The sequence below is a fragment of the Elaeis guineensis genome, chromosome 9 (assembly GCF_000442705.2).
Source record: "Elaeis guineensis isolate ETL-2024a chromosome 9, EG11, whole genome shotgun sequence".
Classification (NCBI taxonomy): Eukaryota; Viridiplantae; Streptophyta; class Magnoliopsida; order Arecales; family Arecaceae; genus Elaeis; species Elaeis guineensis.
The window spans coordinates 24696118-24709224 of record NC_026001.2 but is presented as its reverse complement, the minus strand read 5'-3'; the positions used below and the strand labels follow the sequence as shown (position 1 = coordinate 24709224).

The 13107-nt window shown below is 38.5% G+C and overlaps 1 protein-coding gene across 1 annotated transcript; it reads right to left on the bottom strand.

The window, feature by feature from the left end:
- Positions 1-8135: 8135 nt before the first annotated feature.
- On the bottom strand, positions 8136-9915 carry LOC105036883 (cytochrome P450 86B1). Its single transcript, XM_010912606.3, has one exon. The coding sequence runs from the start codon at positions 9844-9846 to the stop codon at positions 8245-8247; it is 1602 nt and encodes a 533-aa protein (XP_010910908.1). The 5' UTR covers positions 9847-9915; the 3' UTR covers positions 8136-8244.
- Positions 9916-13107: the final 3192 nt, after the last annotated feature.

Below are 13107 nucleotides of genomic sequence, written 5' to 3'. Positions count from 1 at the left end.
TCTTCACTTGTCATGTACCTAACTGCAGTACATAAATCTCTCTGGAAAGTAGATTAAAAATCAATATAAATTCTTAGGTTCTTCATAGTTAATTGAGGTTTTGGGGAACAATCATTTTTTTAGTTGGAATGGTTAACTCTTTTACTGTGTTTACTTTTATGTGGATGCCATGTGCCACTATGATATCTCAATATCCATGTATGTTGCTGATTTTATGGTGATATATTAGAAATATATAGGTGTTGATTAAGATCTTATTGATGCTCATATATGCTGAATGGAAAACAAAATACAACGTTGAGAGCAGGAGAAAAGGGGTGAAACTGAAATTACCTCATGCTTATTCTTTGCTCTCATAGAAAAGCTATATAAGATGCCAAAAAAAGCTCTCATAGAAAAGGTATGGTGAGTCCCCTTTTCACTTATTTGTCGGTTAAATTACTTAAAATTCACCTAACATGGCATTCTCACACATGGCATTTTTGAGAGGGATATTTTCATCCACATCCTCGGTACAATCAAGCGGATAAATTTGCCCCTCCATGAGATGGTGTGCAAGATGAAGCACAGTCAATAGCGATGACCACCCTTTAAGTATATCGAGCATTTCATGAAAGCGTAACATATAAGATGAGGTATGTGATCTTGAATTAGGTATGAACTGGTTTTGACATATAATTTAATAGCGTTCTGCAGAGGTGCCAATTTGTTTTTGAGAGAAATACAAGGTGTCAATTAATTGAGTTGGTAAGTTCTCTTGTATTGATACAAGAGAGGTTCAATCATGCCTCACTAACTTTGCTTAGCACATAAAGCAGACATGAGGCCTGGAATAAGATTTATGCTTGCCAACTAAATGAGTTTCTAGCTCATTTTCCATGTTCTCATAAATGAAAATGAAAAACCAGAAATTGGCAGTAATGCTATACAGGTATATGATCAAAGGTCTGTATGACAAGCATAACTGTTTCAAGAGAACCCCATCATAAGCTATTCCTAACATAAATGCTCCAATTCTCCTTTCTTATAGACAAATGTATCCTTTTCCAGGACTGTTGGTGGCTATTGTAGTTGTGATGTCATATTCTTATTTCGTTTTGAGTTCTAGCATGTATGTTTTTACTTCTAATGGACCTTGGTGATTATTTGGGAATGAAGAAGACAAAATTTTGGTTGACTATATGTAAGAGATACTTTTCCTTATGGCCAAGGTAATTTAGATTAAGTTACTTTTTATAATTTTGTTTTTAAAAAAGGACAAGTGACAAAGTTGACGTATTATTTACCCCATCTAGTTTGAGGAACAAGTCGCTGGTTTTATCTGAATTTTTAAATAGAATTGTCTTTTCTTTGAATAAAATATTCGCACATAATATATGGGTGAGTAATAGGTGATAAGAGCAAACATGTTATTGGTTATGCTAAAAAGCAATCTTGTTTCATTAATAGCAACCAAACAAGACAAAAGGTATAACTGTAATTATTCCTCTTTTCTTTAACAGTAAGGCATAAATATCAAAGAAGAAGACAAGTCGGTTGATTAAAAAAAAAAAAAAAAAAAAAAGGGAGAAAAACTAACTTTCTCTTTTCCCTTGCTCTCTCCACTGTGTATACTACTACCGTATTGCGTCATTATGTATGTATTGTTGAGGACACTACCACGATAAATATCTTTTCTCCTACTTTTGTTCTTTCTTGATAACTGTTGCTGTAGAAATCTATCTTGGATCGACTTGACTAGAATTGGATAGTTACGCGGCAGTGCAGGACCTGCAAGATAAGTCTTCGATTAGAGTTGACTCCGATAGGGACCATCCGATATTTAAGTCAAATATCCAGAATAGATGGAAAGGAGTAAGTGCTTTGCGAGAGAAATTTTTTCATACCTTAGAGATCTTCTATGGGCTTTTATTTATAGACAGAGGGTGAAGAGCCGTGAGAAAGAAAGAGAATCGGATGGTTAGCCTTGACTTATTGGACAAGAAATGTCTTTTGTATTCTGCTTTATCTGAAGAGATATATTTGTTATCTCCTGTCTCTTCGAAAATATTGACTCGAGAAGAAGAATCGATGGTTCATCCTACTTTGTTGGGCAAGATATATGTGTTATCTTTTATCTGAAAAAATATGTTTGTTATTTCTTTTTTATCCCACTCTTAGCAAGTTGTCATGCAGATTCTAAGACTTTCTTGACTAGCATAAATTAGGTACAATATATTTTCACAATATTAGTCTGAGTCGGCCATCATCAAGATTGGATCGGGCCTAACTTCCCTATGCGTCGGCTTTATCAAGGAAAGAATTTCCTACCCATACATATGGATAGGAAATTCTTTCCTTGATCAAGATGATGCATAGGGAAGTTATGTATGGGTAGAAAATTCTTTGATAAAGTCGATGTATAGGAAAGTTGGATCCGATCTAATTTTGATGATGGCCGACCTAGGTTAATATTTCAAAAAAATATTATACCCAATTTATGCCAATCGAAGAAATTTTAGAATTCATGCGACAACTTACTGAGAGCGGATAAAGAAGAAATAACAAACATATTTCTCTAAATAAAAGATAACAAGCATATCTTACCCAACAAAGTAAGGTTAATCGTTGATTCTCTTTTTCTAGCCGGCATTCTTGATGAGGTAGGAGATAATAAATATATCTCTCTAGATAAAGTAGAAAATAATAGAGATACCTAATAACTCAAAATTAATTGCCTGATTCTCCTTCCTTCTCTTGTTCTTTAGCCTTTACCTATAAATAAAGGCCTATAGAGGACCTCCAAGGTATGAAAAAATCTCTTCCAAAGTGTTTACTTCTTTCCATCTGTTCTAGATATCTGACTTGAGCATCGAAGGACCTCTATCGAAGTCAACTCCAGTCTGAAATTTATCTTATAGGTCCTACCTCCCCTGTCCTATCATCGCCGACTTGCGGTCGCTGTCCAATTTCAGTCAATACTTCCAAGATAGATTTTTACAATAACAGATTGGTACTAGAGAAAGGATTCAGATCCGTTTATGAAAAGAAGTGAGCATCTTATCAAAAGAACTTTGTTGTGTTGCTCTAATGCTATCGAATTCTTAAAGACCAGATCGGCTAGACATCGACCAGATCCAAGCTGACTACATCTAGATTGGCTAGATGTCAATCAGATCCAAGCCGATCATTTTCAAATCGGCTAGTTGCTGACCAAATCTAGAATAGGACTCACCACCCTCCTTGAAAGATCCGTGCTCCGTCTTTCACCATCACGAGTCAAGTAGATCAGTTAACAACCTCCAAGCTATTCTAATTGGGCTCAAAACTAGGAGGCTCAAAATAAGGAAGGAGATTGCAACATCCAGATAAAGAAAATTATAAAAATCTTCTGATTTTCAAATCATGATGGATCCATGCTTTTTTATTTCAAAATTTGAATTCTTGATGGAATTCAAGTGAGAAAGAAGATCGCAATATCCAGATAAAGGAGGTTATGAAAATCTCTCGATTTTCGAATCATAACGGATCTGCTCTTCCTCATTTTAAAATTTGAATTCTTGATGGGATCCCAATAAGAAAGGAGATGGCAACATTCAAATAAAGAAAATTATAGAAAACCTTCAATTTCTGAATCATGACAGATCTGCACTTAATTATTTCAAAATTTGAACTCTTGGAGGGACCAAACGAGGAAAGAGATCATAGGATCTAAATAGAAAAGGAGATCGTAGCATCTAAATGAGGAAGAAGATCACGACGGATTAAAATCCAAACAAAAAAAAGAGATTACGGAAGTATCTCGAATTCTGCCCCCTAAATCATGATGGATCCATGCTTTCTTATCTATCTGAACAAAATCAAGGGTGTTCTAGGAGAATAGGCTTATAAAGGGAAAGACTCCGATGACTCAAAGCTCTTATGGTAGGAGGCTTTAAAGTTCTCATCCATCAGTCCATTTTCTTTCCTTTTTTCTGGTCCACAGGTCTTTGAGAAACCAAGTCGAGGTAAAGATCAAATCGGATCGAGGTAAAGATCAAATCGAATTGAGAGGAAGATCAAACTAAACCAAAGCAAAGATCAAGGCCGAGCTGAGGTGAAGATCAAATTGAGTCGAGACAAAGATCAAGGCCGAACCGAAGTGAAGATCAAACTGAGTGAAGGCAAAGATCAAACTTAGTCGAGGTGAAGATCAAACCGAGCCAAGGTGAAGATTAAACTTAGCCAAGGTGAAGATCAGGCTGAATTAAGGCAAAAATCAAAGTCGATCCAAAGTAAAGATCAAACCAAACCAAGGTAAGAAATTGGGGAAGAGAGAAACTAAAGAGAGGAGTGAAGAAGATTGGAGAGAGAAACTCTTCTTTTTTTTTTTTTCTCTTTTTTTTTTTTCTTTTTTTTAGTTTATTAGCAAAACAAGAGACTTCTTGATCCCCTTCTTTTTTCAATGTTAATGTGGCTTGAATTTTGAATATTTTTTATGAGCTCGAATTATGAGTCGATCTGAAAAGCTCGCGTTGTGATCTGAATGAAATTTTTTTGGGAGGTCTGTGGTGATAGCGGAAGGCATGGGCCAATCTCGACAGATTTTTGGTAAAAGATTTGAGAAATCAGACCGCGGCTAGAGTTTAGAGAGTTCTGAGTGATTGTATTTCTCTTTTCATCATAGTGAAATTTTTCTCTCATATTTTGCCCGTGGACGTAGGCTTTATGGCCGAACCACGAAAATTCTATGTCCATTTTTTCTTCTCTTCTCTATTCTGTATGATTGTACGAGTCTGTGTGTGTCTTATTTTTGTGCTTATTGTAATACTTAAAATAAAGGATTCATGGCTAGTGGTTGGTGGTGGTTGGAGCCATGGCAACCTAGCCGATGGTCATCCATCCCAATGATTGGTGGTGGCGAATGATGCTGGAAATCAAAAAAAAAATAAAATATGAGAAAAATAGGGGCTCTATTTTTCTCAAAAAGTTTTGGCGATTGTCAGTCAAAATTAAAGCTTTAAATACTGAGGAAGAAGAAGAAGAGATAACTCAGAAAACTTTGGACTCTTACCTAATTTGCCAGTAATACTCGATCGTGATTTTCGACGGCTTAGTGATGATCATCCATGAAGAAGAAGAAGAAGAGAATGGATGGATTGCTAGCAATCTCTCCGATGACCCGAATATAGAATCTAAGGGAGAGGAGAGGGCTCATTAAAGAGGATAGAGGGAGGTCGATTCTCACTCGCAATCGGCTTTCCTCCGATGAGGTAGACAAGAAGATTCCCATCCGGGAGACTTTTTCTTTTGTTTTCTTTTTTAACCTCTGCTTTAAAGTTCGTGTAGATAAGGCTCAGGTCAAGTTTGGGTCTACCAGGCCAGGGTATTATTATATACGTGAGAGAGCAGCGTACTTCAGTACTCATGATCAAACTTACGATCACAAACTTCTATTTTTATTAAATAGAGAGTTTTATATCTACAGTGAATGGCATTAGATGTGCCCAAAACGCCACGCTTCATGTGAGTCGAAATCCACCAAATCTAGCCCGCTTAAAGAAAAGGTGTCATCAATATGGGCCGGTTTTGTATATCTGTGCTTGTAATTTCGTTCTCTACCCCATTATGCGCACATGCACATTTCATCTCATACGTACACATCTTTTTCTTACGGTGTTTTCTCTCGGTGTACACGTCTACATTTCTCTATCTTTTGCTCCAGTAGGAAGACATTTTTACGGTGCATTTTCCCTCCGAATCTAGATGAGAGAAGGCACATCCTCCAGCATCAGAGTACGCAATTTCCCTAAACGTCACGGAGGAGCGACAGCCAGCTAATTTGCTAGTCCATCGCTTTCACCATTTACTATATGTAGACCAAAAGCCTTCAAAGAATTCGACATGTACATTTGGATAGAGCTTTGCTGTCCACATGTAGCAATCCAAAAAATAAGATAAATTAATTGGATTATTTAAAAATTTAAAAAATTATATACACCGATAGTGATTTTCAATGCACAAGACAACTGAGTACAATGAAATAAAATAGTAACTATGAGTGGATATTGATCTTTAACATAATTATGGGTTCTTTATTTTTGCCCATGGTCGTTTAGGGATCGGCTCATGGATATCTAGATTTCTCTAAATATTGATCTTTAAAATTATTTTATTTGGCTCGTTTGAAAGATTTTTTTTCTTAATTGAATATGTTATTATGAGTATTTAAGAGATGTTACAATCATTCTTAAAGTACTCAAATAATATTATTGTACTTAAATATTTTGTTGTCGTCAGCATTGAAATCTTGGGCCAATAAGCCCACATTCTCCCTGGTGCGTCTTTTATATGGTAAAGAACAATACGCATAATTGAGATGGTTGGGATGGATAGTTGTCATCCATCTCTCAACCGTATTAGACAAGGATGGCATGTAAAAAAAGAGGGTTGAGAGCTTGGTGGCATGCCAAACAAAAAGGCTCTCTCTTACCAAAAAAAAAAAAAAAAAAAACAAAGGGCTTGAGGTCGGTGTCGGATGTTCGTCCGGGGATGGGCGACAAATGTACGCCTAAAAGGATCCCAATTAGCCTATTAGTCTACCTATCAACGGCCAATGAGTCAACCTCGATTTATATTTTCTTTCACATAGTTTCATTTTCACAATCTCGATCAACAAGAAATATTTTCAGGAACCACTCACATCCTCGTGACCCTCAATTTTAATCGACAACAAACACCATATTGTCTATATCTCAATTTGTACTTATCCTACAATCGTATAACATGCAATAAAATCAAACGTAAAAAAAAAAAAAAAAAAAACAAACCAGTAAGCCTCCACAATCCTCCAAATCAAAGCGTCTTGTTAGATTTTTTTCCTAATTATGGGTTGCCACTGATTGAATTTTTCTATTACAAAAAATGAGTTTTGGATGTTAGACCAGTAAAGTCTAATACGGTTCAATATGATCCATGCAGCTTTTAGGCTTAGCTCCATCTTGATAATTGCTTTTGGTAATATGATCCATATAGCTTTAAAGATTGAGTTGCTTGGCGGAAAGGACCCAAAATAAAACTAGACCTAAGGCCAAGTTTCCTCTCCATCCATGATACTGTAGCTTATATAAACATGTATTCACGATGGGTTATGCCATCGAGAGCCACTATACATAGAGAGGTAGAGAAAATTCCTAGTCTAGACGTGTACCACCATGTATCGCCCTAACTATTGTTCATTACTTATTTAATTTGTGTTGTAGGCTATCTTTGTTGGATTTTTAATTTGAAAAAATTAGATTTTCAAATGAAAAAAAAAAAAAAAACCATTCTTATCTAATTATTAGTTATTTAAAAAATTTTAAGATTTCTTTTTTTTTTTTAGTCTCACTTATATTGGATGCATGCATACAAGTCTGTTTGCTTAAGTTGAAATTCTTTTCCGAGAAGCCCAAGCTGGGCTTTGAGGGAAGGGGGTTGCATGTCATAGCGTGAGATGGGACAGAATGGGGCACAGGCAAGATGCGAACCCCATACTTTTTTGCCGGACATCTCTTTTAAAAGTGTTCGCATTACCATGATCATTCGGAGAGAGCCTATAATAGCTTTGGGTCCAATGTCATATTGTACCTTAAAGATAAAATCGCTGCACACGCGCACATAAATATCTAATCATGCTCTTATAATACTGCTAATCATATATTTCGATTCAGATAAAATCTTTTTAATCTTCTAATTTTCTTTCAGTAGATTTTTTCTTTTATAATACCATTCTACAGTTATAAAACCAGCAACATAGTAATTTATCGGTATAATTCTTCTAACAATTTTCAAGATTTTGTTAATACAGACATATTGAATAGTAAATCTTTCCACATATTTGCATAATCCTTTGAATATTGCTACCATGAATTTATTGAAACACAAATCACTGCACGGTGGCCAACCTTCTCTCCTCTTAAAGATAACCCGGAGCTCATTCTCCATGTAGAGAGAAAATATTCAATGAGAAATTGGGAACCAGTGAAATAGAAGAGGATAGTATGGATATCATTTACAGGAATTAGTAAAATACACTAGACTCGATAAAATATAGGGATTCTTATTAGTTTGTGATACATATGGTGTGGCATGACGGTTGCGAGGAATATTTTTTCTTCCATATATATATAAGGAGGTGACTAACAATTTTCAAGATTTTATTAATATAGACATTGAATAGTAGATTTTTTCACATATTTGCATAATTCTTTGGATATTGCCATTACAAATTTCTCCGAACACCAATCACTGCAGAGTGGCCAACCCCTCTCTCCTCTTAAAGATAACCCGGAGCCCATTCTTCATGTACAAGGTGGTGTTCAGCTTGGGCTTCACCTCCTGCCCCTCCACCACCTCCACATGGTACCTCAGCAGTATCGACGCCGCCACCATCTTCATCTGCGTGTACGCGAACTTCTTCCCGACGCACAGCCTCGGCCCGGCGTTGAACACCGCATACTTGAACGGGTTCTCCGCCACGAACGTCCCATTCTTCATCCACCTCTCCGGCCGGAATTCCCTGCAGTCCTTCCCCCATATCCCCTCCATCCTCGCCATCGAGTATATCGAGTACATCACCCTCGCCCCCTTCTTCACCACGCTCCCATCCGGCAAAACGTCGTCCTCCAGCGCTTCTTTGAAGTCGAGCGGCACCGACGGATACAGTCGAAGGGACTCCGACAACGCTGCTTGGAGGTACTCCATCCCTTTAAGCTCTTCGACCGTGAAGACGATGTCGTCGACCCCGTGGCAGACTTCGTACTCCTGCCGCTTTTTGATGGTCTCCCATATCTCATCGAGAATTCGTTCCTTCACTTGATGGTGTCGGTGCAGCAGCCAGAAGAACCACGCCAGTGCAACCGAGCTGGTGTCCCGGCCGGCCAGTATGAAACTGATGCAGAAGTCTTTGAGAAGTTTATCCGAGAATTTGCACTCCATGCCGCCTTGGCCGGCGCCGTCCTTGAGGTCGGCCTCCATTAGTCTCGACAGGAGATCGGACCTCTCATTCGATCCTTCGAGCATTCGGAACTCCGCTCGCCGGTCCGACACGGTCTTCTCAGCGAACTTGTGGACAGTTTGGACGGCACCCTTGAGCCGCTTCTCCGAGCCGATGTTGAGATACTTCATTATCCTCCACGCGAACGGTGGCACGGTAAACCGGACCAGCGTGAGCTCCGTCGCCTGCTCGAAAGCCTTGGCGAAGGGGATCGCCGGCAGGTCGACGGCGAGGCAGCCCGGGTCGACCCCAAAAGCAGCGGTGCAGATGTTGTCGAAGGTGAACCGGAGGAACACGTCCTGGAGGTCCACGGTCTGCCCGGCCGCCGACAGCCTATCGAGCAGCAGGAGCAGCCTGCGGTGGACGAGCTCTCGCATGGTGTCGGCCGAGTATTCGGTGAAGCGGGCGGAGTGCATCTCGGCGGTGGCGGCGCGCCGCTGGTGGCGCCAGGTCTGGTCGTCGGCATTGAAGATGCCATCGCCGAGGAAGTCGACGAAGCGCTCGCGGTAGTAGCGGCCCTTGGGGAAGTTGGAGAAGCGAGTCTTGAGCATGTACTCGATGTTGGCCGGGTTGACGGTCATGACGCCGTAGGCGCTGCAGAACCACATGCCGCGGTACGGGAAGGTGCCGCCGGCCCGGGTGACGGAGTCGGTGGCCCAGTCGTAGACGTTGCCGAGGTGAAAGAAGAGAGTAGGGAGCGCGCCAAGAACCGGCCACATCATGGGGCCCTTGGTGGTGAGCCGCTGGGCCACGGCGCTGAAGACGAAGAGAACGAGCGCCGCCACGGCCAGGTCGGATATCTGGAGGTGGGAGATAATCTGGGTCCAGAAGGCTTGAAGCATTGGTGCCATCTTGGAGCAAAGGGAGACCAGTGGGATGCAGTTAGATGGGGCTTGGAGCTCTTTGAAGGGGTGGTGGATATCTATATATCTATATATATATAGATATACATGCTGCAAGGGAGATCGATCGAGTAGGCTATGGAGGGAATCCAGAAAGTATGACGTTAACGGGAATGAATTGGTGATTAGCCTTCCAACGGTTTTATTGACTGGAGTCCGACGGGAATTAAGTACAGAGCTCGAGAAGGTAGAACGGGACCAGGGCGGCTCCAGCTGAGTCTGTTAACATTTATGGTTATCAAAAAGTCGTTTACAACACTAATGACCTGCCAATGGGGAAACCAAGCGGACGGGTGGGGAGGAAAAGAACGAGCAAAAGAGGCTGGCTGGCTTCATTGGGTCAGAGTGAATATTCATTGCAACGGCGATTCATGTTAAATTTATAAAAATAAATAAAATATATAATAATTTATAAAATATAAATATTTTTATTAAATTATAATAAATTTAACATAATATCACTATTGCAGCGAATATTTACTCATGCATCGGATGGGTTTGGGCTTTGGCTGTTCAGAGCGGGGAAGATCGGAAATTGTGATGGGACTTTATCTGGATTAGCAAAGTTGGCTTCCACAGTCTTTTTTTTTTTTTTTTTTTTTTTTGGTAAAAAGGCTCCACAGTCTTTAATCCTCCACATGGTGGAGATGTCTAGCCTTGAAGGACTTCTTACGCTCTACTCCCACCAGAGAGGATAAAAAAGAGAAAAAGCACCCTCAAGTTTACATGAGGTGCCCGGTTAAGGGTGATCGTGGTAAAACTTGACGTTGAACCTGTTCTAACGAATAAAATATAATAAAAAAACCCTACGTTAGAAATTACTAGATGGACCAGATCGACCGTGGATCCTTGGTCTTGTTGCTATAACCCATAAAAAAAAAAAAAAAAAAAGGGAAAAAGAATTCGGTCCACCGTATTGGCGGACCTAATATTTTCTCATTGGTCCACCAAATAATTTCTTTGGTGCTTTATACCATAATTCCACTGCCAAATACGCCCGTCATATCATGTCACAATCTTCCCGATCGCATTCCTCATCATAATAGTGATAATAATAGAAGTGGTGTCCGTACATTTTATGTGCCAGGATATTATCAAGTCATGATCTAGGACCATCAAAGCCTTCCACACTCTTTCATTTGCACATTCTGCTTGTCTTAAAGCAGGCGTCATACCATTCACATGCGCGCAACAACTGCAAAAAAGTGACCTGCTACAAATTTTTCCAGAGGCAATCTTGAATATGATATTATATATCCACCTATTAGTAAATAACACATGAGGTTGTTAATTTTGCCTCTTGACATGTTATAATTCAGTAAGAACCATCAAGGATCCATATCTTGACTATGATTCTTGGTTGTGGCACTGATCATGCTTTGGATTGTGATAAAAATGTGCGTCCACTCTAAATGAAACCCCTTATGAGGCTCTATTGTTCAAATTTCTCGTTCTTTCACGCTTGATTATAGCTTTGTATCCTTCCAACTACTAAGTACCAAAATATCTTCATAGATCTCTGGTATTATTGCACAGGGCTACTGCTGCATTTGGGCCCATCACATCCCAATTAGTATGCTGTAATTTTTTGGTGGGAGTTAGTTTGCTGTTATCAACTCAAGCTGATGTTTAAAGAGTGCTCTTTCTTGGTTATTGTTTTTAGGCTTGACAACAATTGACATGATCCAATTATATGCTCCTTGGGCCCAGTATGGTTGAGATTGGGTACAATATCGGTCAATTTCTCTTTATTCAACTTTCAAACCGGTCGGTTATGGATTACAAATTTGACCCAGCAGGAGTTATAAGGGTAGAGCTATATTTCATTGGGACGTTATAGGTTAAACTAAATGATAAACTCAAATATGGATCTTATGAGTAATTGAATTTATTTTAATACTGTTTGCCAAATTTAATTTGAAAATGAGTCACCAGGACTTGTGAAGATTGAATTAGATACGTTAGGAGGTCCTACAACTCATGTCCTCAGCATAAAATCACTAGCCACAAATTAGTATTTGGAGTGATCCAATTAGGAAGAAGAAAGATTTTTCTCGATCATTTAATTTGAATCTCTGAAAAAAGAACTAGAAGAAGATTGAAGACTTTCAAAAATAAGGCTCGTCAACTATGGTAATCCTTCTGAATATTTGAAGTAGCAATGGTTCATATTGAGTTTAGTGATCTTTCTAAATACTAATAGTGGTCAAAATAGTCTATATCAAGTTTGGTGATCCTAATGAGTACTTATAGTGATCAAATATATTCATATCAAGTCTCGAGATCCACTTAGATCATAGTCTTTGGCCATGCTTAAATACTTAAAACCTCTCTAATCTAAAATAAATAGAGGACTAAATAGATGTTTGTATAGATCCTCATATACTCCTATTTAAATCTTGGTCTCCTTATCATGTTAAGGATCTAAATCCAATAAAAACTAATCACAAACACTACAATCAGCCATGATCATTCCTTAAAGGACATGTGATGCCATATTCCCTAATTACACATAGATAGCGGGTGGGGTCCACTTTGATACAATTTGCGATGATTAGATTCTCACTTCACAAATGATGGCTAAGATATAGTTTGGCATGAATTTTATTTTTTTATTTTTATAAATAAAAAATAAAAATATGTTATTTATTTTTTAATTTTGAAAATAAAAATATTTTATATGGTCGATTAATTTTAAGAATATAAACAAGATAATAGTGGTGAAGGTGATAGTAGTGATGGAGGCAATGAAGGAGTTGATGGTGTTGGTTGTACGGTAACAATACTATTGACTGATATGGCAATGATGGTATTGATGGTTGCCTTGATGGTGTTAGATATATGCTCTAGAAGCTAATTTGACAGACATATTATATTTTTTTAGGATATAAATTTTATACTTAACTCTTTTATTCATTAATAAAATGGATAATTTTTATTCTATTTTTGTGTTATGTGTCTTTGAATCGTCCAAAAAATTAATAAGATGATGACACATATTCTCAAAGATTGAGAATTTAAGACATGTGTCATTGATGGTTAATTTCTAAATTACTTCCAATTGATGGATCATCATGGAGATGATGATTGATCTAGTAAGCTTAGTGCATGGATCGCTTCCATATGGATTGATAAGTCTTAAGTCTACGGTATGAGTACACTGGAGCGAAAGTGCAGGTGGTTGTTAGAGAACATCAGTACCGAACATGA